The 24,345-nt window shown below is 37.0% G+C and overlaps 3 protein-coding genes across 3 annotated transcripts; 1 reads left to right on the top strand and 2 right to left on the bottom strand.

The window, feature by feature from the left end:
• Window positions 1-8,059: 8,059 nt before the first annotated feature.
• LOC130419421 (uncharacterized) lies at window positions 8,060-11,073 on the bottom strand. The gene is made up of 7 exons (XM_056746157.1): window positions 10,849-11,073; window positions 10,473-10,626; window positions 9,761-10,377; window positions 8,855-8,992; window positions 8,549-8,653; window positions 8,382-8,454; window positions 8,060-8,293 (listed from the first exon to the last, which is right to left on the bottom strand). Exons 1-7 carry the CDS (start codon window positions 10,870-10,872, stop codon window positions 8,202-8,204), a joined length of 1,203 nt encoding a protein of 400 aa, XP_056602135.1. The 5' UTR covers window positions 10,873-11,073; the 3' UTR covers window positions 8,060-8,201.
• A 2,267-nt stretch (window positions 11,074-13,340) lies between these two features.
• mrps30 (mitochondrial ribosomal protein S30) lies at window positions 13,341-16,282 on the top strand. The gene is made up of 6 exons (XM_056746419.1): window positions 13,341-13,391; window positions 14,038-14,656; window positions 15,167-15,312; window positions 15,415-15,520; window positions 15,680-15,856; window positions 15,966-16,282. Exons 2-6 carry the CDS (start codon window positions 14,110-14,112, stop codon window positions 16,223-16,225), a joined length of 1,236 nt encoding a protein of 411 aa, XP_056602397.1. The 5' UTR covers window positions 13,341-13,391; window positions 14,038-14,109; the 3' UTR covers window positions 16,226-16,282.
• Window positions 16,283-17,305: 1,023 nt separating this feature from the next.
• Window positions 17,306-22,688, bottom strand: emb (embigin). Its single transcript, XM_056746500.1, has 8 exons — window positions 22,477-22,688; window positions 22,167-22,226; window positions 21,832-22,024; window positions 20,461-20,537; window positions 20,216-20,343; window positions 18,068-18,356; window positions 17,770-17,803; window positions 17,306-17,654 (listed from the first exon to the last, which is right to left on the bottom strand). Exons 1-8 carry the CDS (start codon window positions 22,586-22,588, stop codon window positions 17,594-17,596), a joined length of 954 nt encoding a protein of 317 aa, XP_056602478.1. The 5' UTR covers window positions 22,589-22,688; the 3' UTR covers window positions 17,306-17,593.
• Between the last annotated feature and the right edge of the window lie 1,657 nt (window positions 22,689-24,345).

Below are 24,345 nucleotides of genomic sequence, written 5' to 3' on the forward strand. Positions count from 1 at the left end.
ACCCCATCGACTACCATTGCAAGAACACAAAAACCGCAGAGACGTTTTTCAAAATATCTTCTTTTGTCACATAAAAAAGTCACATACAGGTTTACAACCGCATGATGGCGAATAAATGAAATAAAGTTTTTTCGTGCACTGATCTGAAAGGATCAAATCTAAGCAACAAACACATGTTAAAGAAACATCCACTGTAAAATAAACCACGAAATAATCGTATTCATGACCCTGGTCAACAAAACCAGTCGTGAGGGTCAATTTTCGAAATTAAGATTTATACATCATCTGAAAGGTGAATAAATAAGCTTTCCATTGATGTATGGTTTGTTACGATCAGACAATATTTGCCGAGATACAATTATTTGGGAATCTGAGGTTGCACAAAATCAAAATATTGAGAAAATCGTTGCTCATCAGATGCGCTGTTGCAGGCCATTGCTGAGAAGAAACAGGTTTGTTTCAATGCTCACCACTGTAATGTTGTTGTTGAGAGTTGATGAACCCGAAAGCTGACATTCTTAGCTTTACATAGATACCAAACTTGAATGGGTAATTCCCAAAGAGCGGGCAGCGGCGAGTCATGTTTCTAGGCCCGTTTCACACCATTTTTGTATGCGTTTGTGCTGCATTCACTCACAAAAGCAATGTTTTGATATACTAATGGTAGGTCATTTACAAAATATCATCATGGAACTTGATTTTTTATAAAATATGTATATATATTTACAATAAACACAATAAGATACACACTATGATCGTATAACTTAACTGCACAAGTTAATAGTATGAATAAGAAAACTAGGGATGCTCTGATGAGGATTTTTGCAGCCGATACTGAGTAACGATTTCTTGTCATCGCGATGGGCCGATACAGATCCTGATGTTTCAAGCTTTAAACAACCGTTACCTTTTTCTTCAGATAAAATAATACCATAGGTGTTGCGTTTGTTATTATTTTACAGTTATTAAGCGTAAAATCTTAGATCAGATTCGTCGTATTAAATGCCGTGGACACTGCTTGTCCTTGTGAGATTTCTTCAAAAATTACAGGGAAAACATCATAGTAATTCCACACTGGCGATAACATGACTGCGGCGCCAAATCATATTTCAATCAAATTGCGATCGGTCTGTGAGATCAGCCAAGTTTAGAGAGCATCCCAAAAAAGATTAAGCATAAGTAAAGTGTATGACAGATACACATATCTGCTTTTAGGGAATTATGTGATCCATTTTGTTTTTTTATGTAAAAATTTGTGATCAGATGGTCACGATGATTTAATCAAGTCATAAAGTCCCCATGAAGTTGAAGTTGCGATGTTTTTTTTAGTTCTGTATTTTGACACATTTCCGAGAGAAATGGAATTTCTAGTGATAAAAAATTGTGGGTGTGGCCTCCGTCTTTCTCTGCGATTTGATTGGATGTTCAAAAGCAGCGTTGCATTTTTAATAGTACACTGACAGTTGAAGGGGAGGGGTTAACGGATGCTCCGCCCAAGCCCTAACATATGTCGTTTAAGATGGATAGTCATTACAGGATGGAAGTGCATTTACAGATTTTAACTAAAGTTATGAGGGCACACACATTTTAAAAAGAGAACAACCCGCATTGATAAACTATTTGCTGCAGTATTTCATGAAAAAAATCGGCATTGTAATGATTTCTTTCACTGGGACTTTAAGGCATTATTTTGACCTAATGGAAAGTGCCTGAATGAGTGAATGTCATTTAGAAGTGGATGTGTCTTCTGCTCAGATTGTAAACGCTGTTAATAATAATTGTCAGGTTTTTCCCAGCAGGCTCTGAGGTCTTGTTATTGAAGTCTTTAAGACAGAAATCCTTTCAAAAATGACATTAAAAATAAGAGCACTGTTCAGAGCGTTCGGAGTAAAAGAACAGACAGGGTTTTGTGTCCGGTCCCCATGTGGTGAAGGTTGTTCTTCCTATAGGGCAGCAGAGGGTCATGTGACCCAGCCGAACAAAGAGAGGATTCAAACAGATCCTTTCAGTCTGTAATGCTGGAATGGATTTCACGTCAAATGTTCCACTATTATCATTTAACAGAATCTTTTTTTTATGTTTGTCTTTTTACTTGAATTTAAAGTGAGATAAAAACTTTTTTTTAAATGCAACCGAGAATTAAAATTGTATGCAGATATTCTTCAGTCAGGTCTCATTTATGAGAGCAGTTTACAAGAGACATGACAGCATGCTTTATGAGGTAATAAAGGACGGGAGGAGGCACATGGTGGCATTGTCCTTTATGTTTTTTTGCTCATCAGCTCCTTCTGCTGGATTCAGTGTGTGTGTGTGTGTGTGTGTGTGTGTGTGTGTGTGTGTGTGTGTCAACCACTCATACCCAATGAATATTACAGACACCTAACAGCGCAGATAAAAGCGACTTGTCCAATAGATAAATGCAAAAGTTGTTTTTGTTTCGATTTTGAAAAATGGTAAAATTATGATGAAGTTTGTGATATGTCCCTTCGTAAACTGTGCCGATCACACCAGGCTCTCCCTCACTCAGTGTGCATTTCAAACGGGATAAATCCATCTCCTAAGGGTATTTTTAGTTATTATTCTTAATCAAAACAACCCAATTGTAATCTGATTGATATTAAATGGAATGCACAACAAAATAAACATGAATTTTGAACATGGTCTATTTTCAAATAGAAAATATTGATCTGGTTTTGCAGATTAATTCTTCTGTACAGGGAATAATAATGATTTGACAAAAACAAGTTAATAATTAATACTGAACTAATGTTTTTGTTTTGTTATAATTTACTTCTTTTTCACCTAATAATGGCCTTCAGAAGATGTTTCCCATAAAAAAATAACTCCAATAATTGAGGTTTAAACCCACCTGACACTTTTGGCTTATGATAATGATTATGGAGTGAAACATGGCCTAATTTTACATTACATTTACATGTTTACATTTATTTAGCAGACACTCACTGTACTAAATAATTGATATACAAACAGTATGAAATATACAAGGTTTGTTTTAATACACGATGGGCTCTTTTCATAGACGTGATGATTGTAAACTACATTCTATCATCTAAACCAAAAGCAACCCTCACACAAACCATTTTGCATTTTGACATTTTCAAATAAACATAATTTAGTTTGTTTAATAAAATTCAGACTCTGTATTCATATTCTACAGTGAAATGTATGTCTGGTCAACTATTCAAGTAATAGAGCAGTAAAGAGAAAGTAAAGAGCACAAAATAACAGTTTTATAGGGTCATTCTTCAATTGGTGTGGCCAATGAGAGGCAGACATTGTAAAAATTATTTCCTGGTTTCCTTTTATAAAATGTATTGTTATGCTTTTAAAATTAGTTTAATATGTTAGACCCATTAAATTGAAGCTTAGTAACATTTAGATTTTTAAATAATTATATATATATATATATATATATATATATATATATATATATATATAATCAAACACTGGTGAAACAACCAATTTTTTTTTAAAGGAGTCAGTTGTGTTACTCGAGCAAGAAAGAATGTATTCACCATGCACCCATCAGATCTACCAGCACCTGCAATGACCTTTACACACAGGAAATAGTCCAAATAGATTTTCCCTCGACATCCATTGTTATAACACCAGAGACATGAATTGGGGAACAACACCTTTTTATATTACAAAATATGTATTTTTAAAACAATTTAGTACAACTGTACATATTCACAATATAAACACTTTAATGTGTTAAAAATGTTCTATTGTTGCATTACTTTCCATGATATTTTGTTACAAATGCAATGTCTCAAACTCAATTAAATGTGTATTTAAAAAAAGCATTTCTAGTGCACAAATTGTGTTCATCCAACAGAATACAAACATTTTCTGATGTATTGGTATTTAAAGTTTATTTTAACTGTTGTAAAGTAGAAGGACCAACACAAATGAAGATTGACCATATAATCAAATGTGTCCAGTTAAGAAATAACAAGGAATCTAAATATAATTTGGAAAATTGAAATTGAAATATAGAAGAATATATATTTACAAAAAGGTACAGAGTGGGAAAGGTAGGCCTTTATGAAAAGATTATGCCCTGAGGTATGCAGGGAGTTGTGTTTCATGCTTACATCATTTTATTGATTCATTAAATAATCTAATGATTTCATCAAAACTTAAGTCAGACTTTTCTGCTGGAACCAAACTGTTTTTAAAGGAAATCATGATGAAATTATTTTTTGAAGTTGACAGCCCTCATTGCCTCATTTGAGTTCTTTCCAATGCTTTCATTGTAAACTATATAAAGTCACTATTATAACATTTCAAATCACATGTTGTCAAGCATTAAGACAAAAGTAATAAAAGTTTGAAATCTGCTTGCCGATATCGAGTACATACTTCACAGAAACAGTTTTCACGTTAACGGTATCTTTACCAAAAAATACAGAATCCTGCACTATAAATCACTAAATTGTTTACGATATACATTATAACCCGAAATTGATGATGAAACATTCCATTCCATTTTCTACCGCTTATCCGAACTACCTCGGGTCAAGGGGGGCCTGTGCCTATCTCAGGAGTCATCGGGCATCAAGGCATGATGAAACATAATTGTTAATTTATAAATATCGAAAAAATACTGTGTTCTGTTGAACACAAAGAAGACATTTTGAGAATGTAGGACAGCAAACAGGTCTGGGGCACTTACTCTATATATCTTACTCTGTGTTTATCAGAACAAAGAAATGTAAACAGACTTGGAACACCTTGAATCCGAGCAAATGATGACAGAATTTTCATTTTTTTTAATCAGGTAATTCAATTGCGATAATTGAATAATAGATAATAGATAATAATAGATAATTCAACTGCTGAAAAATAAACAAGAATACATCAAATGAGACAATGATCACTTAATACAGGGGTTCTCAGTTTTCTTTACTCCAGGATCCCCCATTGTATTCAACAATATTCAAAGCTCCCCCTCCCACTCTCAGTTCTTACCCAGTAAAATATACTAAAGCTTGCCATTAACTGGAAAAATGTTAATTCATAAAAATTGAAAACGTGAAAATATCTTGGTTTTTAGTATTTTAAAAATGTATTTGAATGCTCATTCTGTCTTATTTTAAATTATTAGTCATCTTGAGGACACCTAAAAAGTCAGCTGGGGGCCCCCTGTGGGCAACGACCCCCCTAGCTTCACAGAATCCATTAATATATATTGAAACGAGAGCTAAATGATGTATGCTTGATGAAGTCTATAACCTTCAGTGGAATCATGAATGGCTGGCATTTCCTTGGAGTTGTACAAAGCCATTGGCAGACATTGTCCAGAATCTTCAGACAATAACAAATCAAAAATCAAATGTTAAGAACACCACAAATCTAAGCTCCTGAAATACCCTTTCTGTATTATTATTTAATAAAATAAATAAGTGTAAAAAATCAAATATTATTGCGTATAAAACTAAGATGTCTTAAACTTGGTCAAAACTGACCAAAGCTTCCCGCTTTATCACCAGAGGTTTCTTTTATATGCCCCCAGCTCTTGCAAAATATTAGGCAAAATGTGCCAACAGATAACAATGATGAAAGCAAGCGTGCGTCTGTCTGACAAGACAAACCTTTCACCTACATTAGGAATGATGTATGACTTTAGGGATTTAGTACAACCATATGAGCAAATACATTCAAAGCCATATTTACACCAGGAACATTTTCAAAGCGTTTAGTATTCTTTACACAGTTTGCACAATTTTGTCGTCTAGAGCACCTAATGCTATTGTCAACAGGTTTTATTATAGCAAGCTTATATATCTGCTTTCTTTTGATGCTTTGCTGATGTATTTAAAGGTACACTTCACCCAAAAATTAAAATTATGTCATCATTTACACACCTTCGAGTTGTTCCAAATGTGTATAAATTGAATTACTCTGATGAACACAGGGAAAGATATTAGAAAGAATGCTTGTAACCAGACAGATTTTGCCCACTACCATAGGAAAAAGACATTTTGAAGAATGTAGGACAGCAAACAGTTCTAGGGCACTCTTGACATTTTTTTCCTACTATGGGAGTCAATGGCGCGCGAAATCTGTATGGTTATGAGCATTCTTACAAATATCTTTCTCTGTGTTCATCAGAACAAAAACATTTATACAGATTTGTATCAACTCAAATGTGAGTGAATGATGACAGAATTATTTTCCATTTAAATACGTTTTAATCATTAACCAAATTTCAGACGTAAAATAAATTACGAAATAAACTTTCAAGTTTGTGGTTTGACCGTACTATTGGAAATTACAAAATTACGAAGTTCATCATCATAACAAAACACGATGTGTGTCCAGATGACTCTGGGACAGAAGAAACATTTAACTCTGAGTCTGACACAAATGCACATCAGTTAATTAAAGGATTTAAAAGAAAATTTGTTCTGTAAGTTGCTGTTTTAAAGTTGTTTCAGAGCAGATGCAATACAGATCTCAGATTATACACATATCACATCAGTGCCAAGAGGAGCTGTAAACATACAAGTTCCATAGAATTCGTATGACCAAGTCATGTGACCATGTGGAGCAGCCGATAAAACGAGGAGTTGAGCTGAAAGGATGGGATATGAGATTATTCACAAATCACATTCTGTCAGCTCAAGAAAATGACTTAAATTCTTAAGTATAAAAAAATTGCCTGCGAGTCTATTTTGTTTCTAACTATCCTTAAAAAAACCTAATCTTTGTATACTGTGGTAGGCTATATGATAGCAGGTTTTTCTGCTTTTTTTGATACCTTATGTTGTTCCAATTGCTTCTTTTTTTACCTCAATTGCAAGTCACTTTGTGTAAAAGCGTCGCCTAAATGACAACATTGCTGATTCTGATTCCTAATGACTAAATGTAATGTAAATGTAAGTCATTTCAGCTTGTGATTCTTTACTACATTGATGACTTTCTGTCACTTATAAAATGAAAAAGTTAAGATGCATAAGTGATAATTGTAAAAATTGTGTTATTGTTTATTCTAAACCTCTATGTGACGGTCTTCATTGGAACACAATAGAAGGTATTTTGAGAAATGTCAGTGGTTTTGTTTCCATACAATGGAAGTCAATGAGGTCCAATGTTGTTTGATCACCATGGTCTGCTCAAATATCGTCTTTTATGTTTCTTCAGAAGGAAGAAAGTCATACAGGTTTGGAGAAACATGAATTAAAGAAGATACGAAGACACAATTGTGCATTTCATATAGATACTTTCGGGCTTGAGATTTGCATTCTGGAATATTTTCCTCCTTCATTTGCATTTAGTTGCATTTGAAATGCAGAATCTTCGCTCATCTGTAGATTTGATGAAAGAGGTTATGAATATAAAGCATCAAATGTGATAAGATAAAAAATTCATCATTGATAAAGACATTGAGAGCATGTACCTTTATCAATCCTTCAGCAATTATAAATCCATAACATTTCTCTACATGAAACAAAATGCCCATCACATATTTTATGATTCTGGGTGAACATGGCTGATCAACTTTTATTGGTAAAAAGGTGCTCAATGTGTCGATATAGCTGGAAAAATATGAAATTCACAGTGTTGTTTGTTTCAATATTCTAGTAGGAGGATTATTATCTTCCTTTATTATAAAGTAAACAAACCTTCAAAAAAGACACTTGAAATACCTGCTGACGATAGTAAAGAAACCGGTTTACCAAACCCACCTAACAAGAAAAAAAAAAAAAGTGAAAGTGACCAATTTGTCAGTTATGGTGACCCATATCCGAGATATACCTCTGCTTTTAACCCATCCAGAGAGTAGTGAACACACGCACAGCAAGTGGTGAACACACATACACCCAGAGCATTGGGCAGCTATCGCTGCAGCGCCCGGGGAGCAAGTAGGGGTTAGGTGCCTTACTCAAGGACACCTCAATTGTTACCCGCCTGACCTGAGGATCGAACCGGCAACCTTCTGGTCACGAGTCCAACCCTCTAACCATTAGGCCACGACTGCCCCTAAAGAGGTTAGCCAAAAGGAAACTGACATCAATTCAAGACCTCAAACTTCAGTAAAATAACTTTTAATTTAGAAAACAATTATTTTAACAGCATCTATTCATTGTTTATTGTTAAGCATAACTTGACAGTCTTCTGTTTCCATTTTGATATTCGGTTTCATTCCACTTTTTTATTGACAGAAGGGTCATCTATCCTGGTGGCCATCTCATTTGCCGTCCTCCCAGGACATGGATGTGAAGGTGGTACACAGACTGTGCCCCATTTTTGCCATCATTAATCACTGTAAATTAAAATAACAGTACACATGAATTAATACCATGTTGTTGTGATGTCCTTTAGCAAATATACTGCTGATAGAATGAACTCACCGACTCTGTATCCTTCACCTAGTCCTTCTTTCTTTGCAATGTTTTTGGCCACAATCAAGAGATGACCGAGGAGCTGCAGGGACAATATTCAATTACATCTGTATCAGCTTTTGTAATTACGGAGACAAAAGTATATACATGAATAAAATAAATATTCAGAGACAAACCGGTGCATCCTCGTCGTGTGCCTCACTAATTCCTGGAATATGAATTCTTGGAATAACCAGAAAGTGCACAGGAGCCTGAGGACTTTTATCTCTGAATGCTAGACACTAGAACAAACAAAGAAATATATATATATATACACACACTTCTCAATACTGAAGAGAAGAAAAGGGATCGTTTCAGAGCTACAGTATGACATTTGAACAGGATAACTGGGTATATTCCTTTCTAGAATAAAAGTCGTGACTGCTATGACTAAAGAATGTATAATATCATATTTTCATTATGTATGTTTGTGAGAAACTTACCTTGTCGTCTTCATAAATGATGTCTGCAGGAATAGTTTTGTCAATAATTTTTGAAAATATAGTGGGTTCAGTTTTTCCATATTTCTTAGTAGCCTCTTCTGCCAAGCAAACCTCATCTCGTTTTGATGTGCACAAGCTCTACAACAAACAAGCAAGCAAACAGATAAGCTCAGCAACAAAGTTTATCTTGAAAACAAGCGTTCATATAAAAACTAAGTAACCCCTGCCGTTCCTGTGCGCATGCGCAAACAGAGCGCACTTACACTGTGACAGAGCATGTATAAGATGCAAATAAACACCTTCACACATACTGCACGCCGTAAATGAAATCCAAGTGGAAAAACCCGTCGAGCCTGTATAATTATCGGAGCCGCCATTTTTCAAACACTCACAAACTCTGCACCGTATTTCTGACGCTTACAAAAAACTCCGCGTCTAATGATACTCTATTTACATCCGGTCCTTAACTTTCAAAATAAAAGTCGTAAATGGAACGCCTAAAGTTTACCACAGCTCACAAATTTACTCATGTATCAATAAACATATATATAAACTAAGGAAATATCAATAAATGACTAGAGAAACACGTAAATACATTAATATAAAAATAACTCCATACATACATTTTGGTCATGACAAAAGCCTAATTACAATGTTGGCTTGAATTTCTCCTATATTTCCATACGTCACATCTGCATTTCTACACACGCATGTACATATAAAGAGTTTGGTTACGAAATGAGATAACTCAAAAATTATGTTTTTATTATGTAATAGTGCTATTTAGCTGTATTTTTTGTTATGGCTTAAATCAAAACAAACCAGCTGCAGTTTGATTGATATTAATTGGAATACACATAAAAAAACATGTTCCAAAATTTAATTTTAACAGTCATTGCACGTTACCGTAAGCTGGTGATTTATATTGTTTTCTGCTGTAGACAATGAATGACGTCTTTGAATGTGGATTTTAAGATTTTTCTTGTTTAAAACCTTGTTGCAAAAGGTGCATGTTGTTCGCTTGGGCTTCTTCAATATTTTGCTACTAGTGGAGGATTCAATTGGCTTGGCAGACACAACGTTTTGAATATCTGAGGATACTAAAACAGTGGGATGTAAAACATCAGTCTTCAGGGTTCTGGAGGGGCTCGGTGGTGAAGGAGTGCTGGAAATGCCGGCGTATTCAGAGGTGCTCTGAACTGGAGGGGTCGAAGCTGGAGGCAGACCTGGTTTGGTTAAAAGTTTAGGATCACTTGTAGAAGATGTTACAGGAATAGGATCACACTTGGGGGATGCCGCTGAGATGCTGTGGGATGATGGAAAGTCAGCTGGTTTGACAGCGCAGGTTTCTGAACATCCTCTGAACACTGTAGATGGTGTAGAAGGAATGTAGACGGGAGCTGATGCACACTTCTGAAGATGGTTAATAAGTATGTCTTTTCGAGATAAAATGTGACAACAATAGCAGCAGTGATAGTGTCCATTTTCTCTACACTTCAGGTGACATTTATACATTTTATTTCCTGTAAGAAAAACACATCACATTTTTCTCCTAATAAAGGAAAGCATTTTGTCTTACACAACAACATCTCACACTTTATTTAACTTTTACACATACCTTTATGTTTAACAGCAGTTTTCTCGTGGGTCTGTACATGTGCGACCAGAGCAGGGTACCCTCCAGTCCTCTTACAGAACCTGCATTTGTATTTATTTTCACCCAGTGCTATAGGTCCAGGCAAACTTCCCTCCTTCCAAGTGGTTACATGAAGCTAGAAGTAAATAAAATAATTGAAATCACTTGTCCCCACCAAGAAGGTAAACATATAGCTTTCATTTAACGTTATATAAAATTGAGAGTGGTTTTATGTATCTTACAAACACAAGCAAGCTAACATACATTTAAAAAAACAATGACAGAAAATAATTATTAATCATAATTATTGTAAAAACAGGAACAGCAATAAATTTGTGTATTTACTTTTGTAACTTACTTTCTTAGCTCCAGGTTGAACCATCTTGCCAGTGTTGTGAGTAATCGAGTTAATGCCGCTTCTCTTCTTCTTCGGCGGTTGCCAAACGAGATTAATGTGAACATTACGCCACCTAGTTCTTAGGATGATGTTTGAAGCGACGATTCTTGTAATATCTCAAAAGAAAAGAAAATAGACTTCAAGCTTTACCCCCCTATAACAACCTTAATGTTTCTGTCCTCAAGGTTGAAGCCATTTTCGTTGTAGTTGTATATTTGTCCAGTGGGTGGCACTCTGTTGTATAATACCCACTGTATATTAGGGTCATGGGATAATGAGACAACAGGACTGTGTCCGAAATAGCCCCTATACCATAATAATAATATATGTACTATTTGAAGGGACATTCATTTTCACATACATTATTCATGATCATCAGTGTAATTTATTATCAATTATTTATTGTTATAAAACGAGCCTGGGTCATTTTAAATTGACACTACCCTGAACAACACAAGCATAAGTTATTTCACAAAACATGAGGGCATCCAGTATAATCTCTGATCACATGTGAGCAGTATAGGCCTGGAGAGATGGAAAAGCAGAAGATATAATAATCACTTTACGAAGCTGTAACAGCCACACGTTTGTAATAAAGTGAAACTGAACTATACGCATTTGATATATACATTTTTCAATTATATTCCGCAATGATCAATAAGTTTATTCAATACAACAACAAAAAAAATATGTTTAATTTATAGCCTAGTAAATAGTGTCATCCCTCCCTCCCCATCTTTGCTGGAAAGTGATCAGATCTGAACACTTTTCGTTCATTTTCACATTTCATTCTTATCGTGACAGACGTGAATAATTTAGTTTAGGTGATAGGGGAAAGGAGGCGGTGTGTTTGAGCACACAATACGCTCTTCACATGCTTGAAAAATGTTGTGTAGCCAAACGCGCAGATCTACACTTTAAACATTTTTGCTTTAATCGGTCAGTAATCTAATGTTGTAGCGCCATCTGCCGACCGTGGTAGTCTTAACGCAGTTCTTCTTACCTGAGGTTTTCAAACAGTTTAAGCAACTCAAACAGGTTCTCCTGATTTCATTTCTCAAAAGAAATCATTTAAAATAAAAATACCTTGAGCCACTATAGGGTAAAAGTCATTTTGTACAATATATATGCTTTATCGAGAGCGTTCAAGACCTAAATGTAAAACTTTCAGTTTAGGCACCAGGGGGCGCAAGAGTATTTACACATTATGTTGAACTCTTTAAATTACTGAATTATTATAAAATGTTGATTTGGTTTAATTTTAGTTTTTAAAAAGGGGAATGGACAAGTTTACTGGTCAGGTGTACTTTTTACATACATACATTTTTTAAGGTATACATGAGCTCTGAGAATTTGCTTATGTACAAGATGCGAATCGATATACAATAAATCATACAAATCCACAGGACTGTGCAAAGTAAATTAAATCTCTTTAAATAAATATTCTGGGTTCCAAACAAATCAACCGCTTTTATGACATGAAGTTAGTTATTACTAAAATAATTTCAACTCTCTGCTTATTCATGTATTGAACCCGAATGTTCTTTTAAAGAGATAAAAACCTAAAAGTTGAGAATTTTATGTTGTGGGATCAACACATGTCAACACACAGACCTTAAATCCTGAAATAAATCAACGGAGCACTACCGAAGCCTTAGAAATGTGCGCAGCAGATTACATTTTCAATTAAACGAATTCATTATAAAGAATTGAATTAAACTATAATTAAAGTGCAAAAATGAGGAACGCTTCACGAATTGGCTTGTCCTCGTAACTTCTGGTGACCTTTTCCAACTTCTTCATCATTTATCGCGTTTTGAACGTTTTATTGTCGTGGCTCCTTTTTTTGAAGATGAGTCAGTTAGCATTATGCGTGTTAGCATTATGTGTGTAACGTTAGCTAGCGAAGAACCAGGTTGATGGTTAACGCTTAACTGAAAATATGTTGTGTTTTACTCATTTTTCTCATAACTATATTTGTTGTGCTTTCTCACAGTCGGACAAACGCAGTCCCGCAAATTGTATTATAAATCCAGAGAGACGTCTAACAGACAGGGCCGGATTAACACAATGGCTAGTAGGTGGGGCTGAAGCCCTATGGAGAGAAAAGCTCCCTTGATTGGCTGGAGGAAATGGTAGCTTGTCCGTCTGCATTTTTTTCACTTTCAATTCTGTAATAAAAAATTGTATGTTGTCAAATTAAACAATAATATAAATTCAATTCAAGGTCTGGAACATTCTGCTGATACACCCCTGAATATCCTGGAGGACATTTTGTCAAAATACAATCACTGCAGGGTTTTAAATGGGCACATGTCCCGTTTACTTAACACTTCTCCAGTCCTTCATAACTTTATTGTCATTTATGAAAATGTAAATATAGTATCTACCCTCATAAGGATAGTGACGTACACTAACTCATACACTATTTTGTTTACAGTGAAATTGGGAAAAGGAGCCTAACCATGTGCAGAAGGCAGCTGTCACCATCATTGGAGAGCAAGGCAAGATTATTTCAATTTACAAAAATTAAAAGTTTGAAAGCATTTCTATTTCTTGAAATTAAATTAAATATGGTCCTAGAAATGATTGGAAAGGCTTAAAATACACGAAGAAATTAACTGAAATAACGTAAGGCACTAAAATTATAATAGTAAACAAAAACTAGAACATTTTTCTTTATTTGTAACTTTTTTTATAGTATTGAAGAAAGTGTAAGATTTTGTCTTTTATTTTGGGAAGATGAAGTTGTTGGTAGGAAGATACACTTTATTGATATTTTGAGAAACCTCATCTAAAAACAGACAGAGAGAGATGATTATTATTTAATATTTATTTTGTTTCATTTCTCAACAATAAAAAAAGTAAAAAAACAATGATAAGCTACTGTTTCTGAAAAGAATAAAAGAAAGTATGTATACTATCATTTGCATTGTGTATTCGTCCTATTTTGGTTCACCTCTTCGTGTATTGTTTATTTATTTTGCCTACCTTTTCGTGTTGTCTTCATGACATAGTTATGCAACTCTTTTATATAAATATATATATATATATATATATATATGTCATCTCAAAAAAATGTGTAAACAAAAATTTCCTTCAGGACGCCGAGAAACCAGGTTCTTAGCGTCCATTTCTCATCCTCTCCAGGTGATGGCAGTAGAGAATTCACACACCGATGCAGAACCACACACACATCACACATGATCACGTGGGATAAACATGGCGTCCTGCTGCAGGTTGTCCTTGCATCCTTTTCTGTGCCGCAAACCAGCACGTCTCGCCTTCAGCAGAAACGTCCAGGTTATAGCCTCGACAGCAGAGAGTTTATATCCACCGATTCTGCCATCACGGACCGCGAAAAGCAAGTCGGCGAAGCGACGTGTCGTGTCGGAGTTCTTCGAGCAGCTGCGCGCGTGCACGGCGCAGGAGAAGATCAGGGCGCTCACCCGCATACAGCGCGAGAAGTACGTGATTTATCCGCAGACGTTTGCTCTGAATGCGGACAGGTGGTATCAACACTACACCAAAACCGCTTATGTCAGCGGCCTGCCCGAAAAAAACATCGATATCGATGAATCCGTGTTCTCTGAGCTGCGGTCCTCAGTGTGTAACTCCATCTTACAAGAGCACTGGTACATGAAGAAAGGGAGAACATTTGCGCACAAAGAGCAAGAGCATTCGGTTGCCCCCTGTTTAAGGAACATAGTGTGTGCTCTTAAAAATGTTTTGGCCAAAGAAAACCCCGTGCTTGGCCTGTCCAGTTTAGGTAAGTATGAAGTGCACAGGTTTCTCAAACCTTAGTTCAGTTAATGCTCGTGCGCAGAGCCGCGCACCCTACGCCGCAGCCTGACGCGCACCTCTAAAATAATGTAACTACGCGGACCACTAGCGCTGGGATTGTTCTGTTTGAATCGGGTCAAAAACATGCCGCGAAAGAGTCATGTTTAGTCAAACGCATTTCCGAAGGAATTATCAAAGTAAATTATTTGTGCTTCTGTATTAAACATCACAAATCTGCAACTAAAGTGACAGTTTACTTGCCGCTATCACTGCTAATGCTTCTTAAACGAGCTGCTTCTTCTTCGGCTCTTGTCTTGGTTTACACAACCAACACGCGCGTGCACACTGACGCCTAGTGGTCATCGCCTGTAGACGCATAGGCCACGGGGCAGAGGCTACGGCGTAGGTCCGAGTATAAACGTACATTTGGTGTTTGTTCAGGGTCTGTTTTTTATGTACGTATAAGATGACCTCGTTGTGATGTTTTTGTTTGTAGATTTTGACCCTCAGGTCAACTTTTACTGGTTAAGGGGTGAAAGAACTATTCCGAGGGGACACCGGAGTGGACGGGTCGAGCCCATGAGGTTTCAGATCGATGACAAACCTCACAGTCAGATAAGAATCCCTCAACAACTACCTGAGGTATGACGCCATACCGTTTGTTATCGCCACCGGTGTCCTTTACTTATGTTATTAGGAGCATTCACATGTGTCTAATAGTGACCGTGATGTCATTTCCTGTAGTTTGTTCCTCTTGAGGCAGACATCTCCACTGAAGTTCCTGTCGTTCAATCAGCTCCGGAGCTGCTCCCATTGTTCAGGAGACAGTATGACAACAACATCTTCATAGGTTTGTCTGATCCCAAAAGTTTTGACTAAATTCTGATTGGCTCACAAATTCTCTGAAACGTGTGGTCAGTTTTATTGCTCTGTTGTTAACCGCCAGGTTCAAACATGCGTCCATCAAGTTGCGCTGGAATATGCGTGAATATTGTTTTTCTCATCACAGGTAGCAAACTGGAAGATCCCTGCTGCTATGGTCACACACAGTTTCACATGGTTCCCGATCGGTTCCGTAGGGACAAAATGAGCAAGAGGGGTCTTTCTGACCAGGTCGAGGTGACGCTGAGAGCTAACGGTATTGGTAGCCTGTTCGCGTGGACGGGGGCACAGGCTATGTATCAAGGTAGCTTTCAATGACTTTGACTCATTTCAAAAGTAAACGTGTTCCTTTGAGATGAAACAAAAAATACATTTTGTGTCCATCGGTTATTAAAACATACTTATTTTTTTAGGTTTTTGGAGTGAGGAAGACGTGAGCAGGCCTTTCGTGTCTCAGGCAGTCATTACAGACGGACAGTACTTCTCGTTTTTCTGCTATCAGCTCAATACTCTGGCTTTGACACAGAGATCTGAAGACAGCAATGTCAGAAAGAACCTGTGCTGGGGAACTGAAAGCATGCGCTTGTATGAGAGCGTCACAGATGGGGATGTAGTCGGCTGGAATGATGCTGTTCTCAGGCTGCTTGTTCAGTTTTTATTGAACAAGCCTTGACTTTGAAAGTGTAAAAGACGCTCTTGTTTGTTCTAAGTTTAATAAACGTAATATATGCCAGAATCAGTCTTAGTTACATTATTACTTTTTTTTACCTTTCGTGTTTAAAAATTCTGTTTTTGGATATGACAAAACAAAACTCAAAGGCTGTTTATCAAACACATTTGATAAACAGCCCTTAGATCACATTACCCATTTTTCTGATTTCACGCTGCAGGTAAACGCATTTACAGGTTTTACTGTGCACATGTCTGACGGCGCAATAGTAAAAGTCCCAAACGGAAATAACTGTAAAATACATATAAAAGTCCGCTCTCGAATCATGCAGTTGATGTAGAAACGTCCATCCATCCATCCATCTTCTTCCGCTTATCCGGGGCCGGGTCGCGGGGGCAGCAGTCTAAGCAGGGATGCCCAGACTTCTCCTCCCGGTGGGACATGCCCGGAACACCTTCCCGGGAAGGCGTCCAGGGGGCATCCGGACAAGATGCCCGAGCCACCTCAGCTGGCCCCTCTCGATGTAGAGGAGCAGCGGATCTACTCTGAGCCCCTCCCGAGTGACCGAGCTTCTCACCCTATCTCTAAGGGATCGCCCGGCCACCCTGCGGAGAAAGCTCATTTCGGCCGCCTGTATCCGGGATCTTGTCCTTTCGGTCATGACATGTAGAAACGTCAAATTTAAAACTCCTGTTGCATATGCAGGTACTGCAGACAGGAGAAGAGATATAAAATACAGCTTCTGACCATTTTCCCGCTGCATTATTAATTACTAAAAAGACTATCGACGATGACGTCATTGCGAGGTACCCAGCAGGTCTGAAACTTCCAAGTAAACGCGGATTTCTGGTTTGGGGGTTTATTAGTATGCATGTTTCTTTTTAGGCTGGTATTTGATAGATATCCTTTTTTGTGCATTTAAACGCACTCATTGTTGACATACAAGAGTAATACATATTGAGATCTTCAAAAATATTGACTTTCGATTGCACATTTGACAATCCATCACCTGAGAGTAATTGATACATTAAAGTGGTCGTATCTGTGAATTTTCTTAGGCATATGATGATTTCTTAATCAAAATAAATCCCATAATTAGTTTATTATTTACTCGATGTCCAATAAACAGAATACACATCACTACGCAGAATACACAGACATTTACATTTAGTTTTTCATTTTGGTTGTCAACTTTAAACTGCTTGCAACAGTACAGTGGGATAGACATGTCTTATACTCTTTATCTTGTGATATTATCTATTCAAGATGTGAATAAATACTGCTTTGACAAATAATTGCCTTATTGCTTATGCTGGTAAGCCACAAGTAAAGCTAAAAGTAAAAGAACATTCATCCCGATTCTTGAAAATCTCATTGTTCCGTTTTTCTTTGTCTTGTTGTGGTCTCCATCCCATTACTGTCGCTATGAGTCCTAGAACAAAAGTTTACGATATTATTCACACTTTTGGCATCAAAGTTTAGAGCGAGGATTTGATCAAGATGTCTTCAGTGACTCAAGTCGTGAAATCATCTTTAAGTATACTTACAGTTTACTGGTCTGCTCGGTATACTCAACATTCTCTGCAAATAATAAAATCCTTGGTTAATTTTTACACAACCAGTCACTTTTGTATTTTTGTGAAGGAACGAATGAAACTGACATAATTTCAAGGGTACACAGTGACTAATAATATTTATACTATGGTAATCAATACTCATTTAAAATGAAATGTTTTATATTGCTGCTGTCCTTCTGTCCTTCATTTTGGAGCTTTCCTCTATATGGCTCATGAAATATATCATGTATTTTACTGTGAATTATTGCAAGATCATCGTTCACTGTACCTGTCGTTGCAGTGTTGTGGTCTTGACCTGGTTCGCATTTTTCCCAAACCAGAATCAGAGTGACCAGGACAATGACCTCCGCCACGATGACCAGAAAGGGTTTGAGAGGCTCAAGGAAAGACAAGACCCTCAGCTCCAGATAAGACTCGATGGGTTTGTTATCAAACTCAGCACTGCATATGAACATCCCAGCATCTGCCTCAATCAAATTCAGTACAGACAGTTTGGTGACGTTTTGCTGAATAATGATATTGTACTTCAAAGGGCTGGCGGTGACGTTTATAAGATCCTGAGGAGACAAAAACAAAATCTATAATCTCATGGCTCATTTGTGCTTCATGTGTGCTTGATTTATTGTGCAGTGTTTTATGAGTCATGCCATTATGTTTGAATGATTATTACATACGGTAACGTCGCTTACAACAAATAAGCATACTTTAAGTCTACTTAAATAGTTCTTATATTTGTAAGTGTTCTTGATGTAGTATGTATACTATGGGCATTTTCCAAACGGCATTTATTCGCCATTGAAGGGCCCTTGGTGAAGGGGACACTATTGTACGGGCGTTCCAGATGAAAGTGAACACCTGAATCCCTTCGCGAAGGGTCCTTTCACTAGTCTGTCAGCGAAGGGCACGTGCCATGGTCACTTCAAGGAAGTTTAAGACGTAGCTACTAGTTTATAGGTTTCCTTTATATTATATTCCCTTTATTTATACCAAGTGGAATAATAATAAGACATAATTACACAATATTTAACAAGAAGTATTACATTTTTTCTTTATTTTCCACAAACGAGCGCTGGATTGAGAGTGCACGTGCGGCATTGTCAAGCTAACATTTGGCAAGTCATTCCCTTTGTGAAGGGAGATCCAAACACATACACGAGAGATAGTATTGCACTACACCCTCAAAGAGTTGACTTCAAGGGCTCAGCCCTTCGAAGGGAGTAGGGCAAAGGGATGCTCACGTCTGTTTTATATAATGCCCTATATCTACTAGTTGTATGAGACTAATTGGCCTGCTTTATTAAATTACACTTATCAGAATACTTCAAGGCTGCGTCTATATGCCCCCACCTGCGGTCTTCCCACTTGACCACTTGACTACTTTCATGACGTATTTCCTGTTTTTGGCCCAAGTGTGAAGATCTCGAGTGAACATATAGTATTTCTAACCCACTGGGACACACTTAGCAAGTCCAAACATGTAACGTCAATTAATGTGGTGTTTCTAATTACAGTGTGTGATAAAAAGCAGTTTCACAAAATATATAACTGAAGTTTTCACCAATAAGTTGTGGAACATTACGTTTTACTTCAAAATGATATGTAATGTCTAATAGTGATTTTGATAGAGCTTTATTTGTATTGTATCAAAGCAACTGTACCCAAAAAAGGATATAAGGATATAACTTTAAAAAGTAATAATTTAACTTACAGTGGAAAGCTTTCCACAACATCTCTCGAGACCCGGGTAACGTGATGCACGATGGGATACAGTTAGCCCTGAACACCGCTCAACGCAGTATTCAAGATAGTGTGCGTTTAGTGTGCGTCAAGGGCGTTTTTAAAACATTGGACAGACCTGCGGACTTCCTGTCACGTGCACGTGCTTTAAAGTGGCCAAGACCACAAGTGTGGGTATTTGGACGCAGCCTAAATGTAACAACATCAGTGCTCTTGTTTATGCAAGTACACTTATCAAACTACTAGTTTAGAAGTGCTTATACAGCAACTATACTTAAGTCATCTGTGAACTTCACATCGTCCTGAGTTTTATCTTTCTGTAGTATACCAATATGTCCCTCTTTACGTATTAATTCTTAGACTTGTACTTTTTATAAGAAGTAAATTTTGATCAAAAGATTGAATACAAGTACAGGCTGTTAGATAGTTCTCGTATGAGATGTCGTTTTGCTGCTCACGGAGGATAAAGAAGGTGTGCAGGCGGTTGCGCGTATACTTCCTCTTTGGTTTCCTGTTTTCAGTCTTTTCAGTCTGACTTTTCTGTCAGTATGGTACGTGTAATTGTGAGTGATTTGATAAAATAGTAGACTAAGAGTATTCTTATTTCTAGCTTAAAAAAGTATGTTAATAGCACACTTGAATCATTTATTTCTGTAAGGGGTGTAAACTCATGTCTTACCTTTTCAGTGTTATTCACCTTGTACCAGTTCCAGGTCTTCGGTGTATGTTTAAGTGTGCACTTGAGCACAACTGTATCTCCAATGTAGCTCACTATAGGTTTGTCTCGCTTGTCTTTCATTACCGGAACTGAAAGAAAGCCAAACGTACTGGATTAACACCTCAAAATGGTGACAGAGTCATGAAACAACACATGAAATGCATGAAAATATTTGATAAACATTTGTATATCGCACGTAAGCATACCATCAAAAACAAATGTGACTTGTGCATCATTTTCTCTGAAGACGCATGAATAATTTCCCACATCTGCGGCCTGTATGCTGAAAAAACGAAAGCACCGAGTCATTCTTGTCAATTTGAATTTCTATAAAGAGGTCAAAAATTAAAACACTGCCATAATTTGTCCACCCTCATGTCATTCATGATTCTTTCTTCAGAGGAACACAAAGGAAGATATTTTGAGAAATGTGCGTGTGATATGTCTCGTTATCATTGACAGATGGAGGATGTGGAATATGAATGTATGACCAAGCGCCATTGCTCCCTCTCCAGGGCACATACTGTCTGGGAACTTAGACTACGGCTACAAGGTTCCTCTTCCCAGGGCAATAACTGATATGGAAGGTGTAGGGTTGGAGAGCCAGATACCATCTGATAATTCGGGTGTTATGATCTTTCATGGTGTGAAGCCATGTCAGTGTACAATGGTCCGTCTCGAGGTCAAACTCTCCCCCCCAAAAGGTAATAGCGGTGCATGGCTTCCAGGAACCACTTGACTCTTTTCCAATGGTCGAATACCGTGTCTCTCCGGGTACCAGCTTCCTACTCAGGAACACCACAGGCTTCTCAGCTTCACTTTGTCTGAAGCATCCACTTGCACCAAGAATTGACGGTTAAAGTCAGGCCTCTGTAGTACCGACTCAGAACACATGTTGTTCCTCAATGTATTGAATGCCCTTTTCTGTACCATCTGTGCTTCTTGGAGATTCTCCTTTGCCTTTTCTCTGTGTGTCTCAAGGTGTTCTCGCATATCCAGGATAAACTGCACAATGCTTCTCTCCTCCGATGATGCATTTGGCTTTGTGCAGGTCTTTTTCAGAACATCCAGTGGTCCTTGTACTTGCCGTCCGTACCATTGCGAAGCGGTGTGGCGTTACTTCCGCTAGCGCCGCAGAATGGAGATAACCAAGTCCCTTGCACAGCTGACACTGTGTTTTGTTTTTGTGTTAGAGAAGATGGTGTTCTGTCAGTTTTTTTTTCACTTTTGTTTACTTCCAGTGCGACGGCAAAACTGAAGTTCTTCTTCTTCTTGTTTGTTGCAATGTGCAACTGATGGATGGTTTGGGACACCGCTTTGCGAAAAGGCAGAAATTAAGTTACGTCCCTGTGAAAAGGGCCTATAGCGGTGTTAAAAGGGAAATATTGTCTTAAAAAAACGTCTTCAATTGTGTTCTGCAGAAGAAAGTCATTCACGTTTGAAACAACATGAACGTGAATAATTGACTAAAGAATTTTCATTTTTCGGTGAACTGTCCCTTTAACATTTCAGGAAATGTGCTTTGTTCATGTCAAAATTCAAGATTTTGGATACATTGTTTTCATTGAAACACTTACGTCTTTTTGAAGATATACTGATCATTGTTTCTATTTACAGTTTCCTTTGAGTTTTCAATTTCTTGTCCATCTTTTGTCCAGTAACCAGTGACGGTCGGGGGGTTATTTGGTATATCACTCAAGTTACATAAAAGTTCAATGGTTTGGGGTGACAGGACTGGAGGTTCTTCAATGACTTTGACAAGACTTTGACCTGAGTGTCGAGAAAGTGTATTATTGTCTTCAGTCATTTCATCAGTTATTATTACATCACAAGATGGTGGTGACCACAAGTGCAGAGTTTTACATGCTGCGTGCTGCTATTGCTTGAAAAGATATGGCAGGGTAGTACGTACCTCCGGACAAATCTTTCCCAATTGTTATTAAAGGATTCAATTCTGACGGGGAGGTTGTCTCTGTAAAATAAGAGCCATTTCATTACATTTTATTAGTGTTTTAATACAAAATATAACATTGTTGTTTCAAATGAAATCTTGGTTATAATAATTATGATATCCCTACATATATCCTATCCCTCAGAACATGGACAGATCAATGGAAACTGAACTTGATCAGGCAACAAGGTCACGATGTCAAACCTGCAAAACAATTCAAACCGCTCGTACCTCACAAAAAACATGCAAGACGAATAGCCAAACAACACACCTGAATGTATCGTGTCACAGTAGAGGAGAAGTAAGATGATGTGTGTAATATTAGCCATGGAGAAGAGCGGTGCGTCCCAGCAGCTCTGCTGTGTGCGTGTGAGGCGAGGCATTTTTCTTCAGAAGCCAGTCCCAACAGACACCGGTTCCCCTCCCCTCAGCCAACCGTCTCTCTTTACTGCAGTCATGGTGACTCGGTGGGGCTAGCGTTCGCTTTCAGCTTCCTGCTTTAAATGAGTCATGAGTGGCAGGAGGCGGCGACAGACCTGCCTCATCAAATGATGGCACATCTTGCAGTGTAACGCGGTGCTGAGGAGGAGCAGACACGGTGAGATCTGATTCACAAGCTCACCACAGGGACGTACAGGAGCGTGAAATTATAAAGGTTTTTAAATGCTCTGGCACTGAATGATTGATGTACTCGACTCCTGTTCAACCCTGTTATGCTGTGACATTTGCCTCTTTCTGATATGAAGCCACATCCTACTGACTCGTACTCTAGTTGTTTTTGTTTACACACATATTTTAGCCTTGTGAAGGTCAATAGGTCAACTCTGTTTCAAATAAACCATAAGCAAGATTACTATAGTTTACTAATAGTTTATTTTATTTTTATTTTTTCTCCATTAATCAATCATTGGCTTGCACACTGGGAGACTGCATTTATTTATTTATTAGAGATTATTTATTATATGATCTTGCTTGTTTTATAAACCCCATGCACTGTGCTGTGTCTTACCTTTCTGTGTTTTTCAGTTTTTCGTATTTGCTCATGTAAAGCTGCTTTGGAACAATGCACATTGTGAAAAGTGCTATATAAATAAATTGAATTGAATTGAATTAACTGAACCTATTTATACATGTAATATAATATTTAATAAATGACTAATTTAACCAAGTATTATTTGAAAAACATAACAAAAAATAAATAAATAAAAATGCTGACTTACTATTGTTGTTGTTAATAATAATAATAGTAAATAGTAAAATTATTAAAGGAAGCCAAATAAGAACTAAACTAAATCAACAATACTGAAATAAATAAAAGCAATATCAAAAATAATCAACTAAATATTAACGTAACGAAAGCACACAAAAATGCTATTCTTTGAAATTAAATAAAAAAATAATTTCTCCTCCAAATTTGAATTAACATTAAAAATACAATTACAAAAATAAATAATAATTTAGATATATTAATTAAGCTACAATCCAATTAAAAACAAACTAATAACTTCTTTTTATATTTATTTTCAATCCTGTTTCATTCATTTTGTTTTGAATGTTTTTGAACATTGCTTATTTTCATTTGTTTAGCAGTTTATATGAATCATATTATACAGTTGATCTCTCTATAATTAATATTAACATTAAAAGTACATCAATTCCAAACTAAATTTGATAGGATGGAAATGTTATAATTAAAAAGTTTGCTATACTGTAGATACAAGCACTTATTAAGGAGTGGGGGTATGAGATTAAATTTAGGCCATTTAAAATATATGTGTGTTTGTGGTTGAAAGAGGGGCACATGGTCCAATGGTGGTCCCTCCATGTCTTATGCATCATACATCAGGCTTGAAAAAGGAAAATATATGAAGTACCAACCTAAACAATTTCCAAATGTTATAAATCTTTCTTCTAATAATTCAAATGAAGGGCTCAGATAAGCTGATTAAATTGGGCATTTTTGACCGGGGTCATTCTGAGGATGTTCTCTGTGATGCAGCTTGACCGCAGGGTTGTCATGCAGAAAAGCCTCTCATTGGATTTAATCTGACCAATCCTGTGGCAAGAGTGAAAAAAGGAAAGCAGAATTTCTCTCAGTTTAAAAGATTATCCGGTCCCATCCAGACGAAGCGAAACCAAC

The sequence above is a fragment of the Triplophysa dalaica genome, chromosome 4, assembly GCF_015846415.1.
Source record: "Triplophysa dalaica isolate WHDGS20190420 chromosome 4, ASM1584641v1, whole genome shotgun sequence".
NCBI classification, from domain to species: domain Eukaryota; kingdom Metazoa; phylum Chordata; class Actinopteri; order Cypriniformes; family Nemacheilidae; genus Triplophysa; species Triplophysa dalaica.

What these genes read in the sequence shown, in the direction of transcription:
- LOC130419421 (XM_056746157.1), bottom strand. Translation starts at nt 10,872, where the DNA reads ATGGTTCAACCTGGAGCTAAGAAA. An exon ending in AACTGCTGTTAAACATAAAG is followed by an intron (nt 10,378 to 10,472) that starts GTATGTGTAAAA and finishes TTTTTCTTACAG; the next exon opens with GAAATAAAATGTATAAATGT. An exon ending in ATATAAATCACCAGCTTACG is followed by an intron (nt 8,993 to 9,760) that starts GTAACGTGCAAT and finishes TGTTTGTTGTAG; the next exon opens with AGCTTGTGCACATCAAAACG.
- emb (XM_056746500.1), bottom strand. Translation starts at nt 22,588, where the DNA reads ATGCCTCGCCTCACACGCACACAGCAGAGCTGCTGGGACGCACCGCTC. An exon ending in CAGTATATCTTCAAAAAGAC is followed by an intron (nt 20,538 to 21,831) that starts GTAAGTGTTTCA and finishes TCGTTTTTTCAG; the next exon opens with CATACAGGCCGCAGATGTGG. An exon ending in AGTCACATTTGTTTTTGATG is followed by an intron (nt 20,344 to 20,460) that starts GTATGCTTACGT and finishes GCTTTCTTTCAG; the next exon opens with TTCCGGTAATGAAAGACAAG.
- mrps30 (XM_056746419.1), top strand. Translation starts at nt 14,110, where the DNA reads ATGGCGTCCTGCTGCAGGTTGTCCTTGCATCCTTTTCTGTGCCGCAAA. An exon ending in GCTTGGCCTGTCCAGTTTAG is followed by an intron (nt 14,657 to 15,166) that starts GTAAGTATGAAG and finishes TTTTGTTTGTAG; the next exon opens with ATTTTGACCCTCAGGTCAAC. An exon ending in TGACAACAACATCTTCATAG is followed by an intron (nt 15,521 to 15,679) that starts GTTTGTCTGATC and finishes TTCTCATCACAG; the next exon opens with GTAGCAAACTGGAAGATCCC.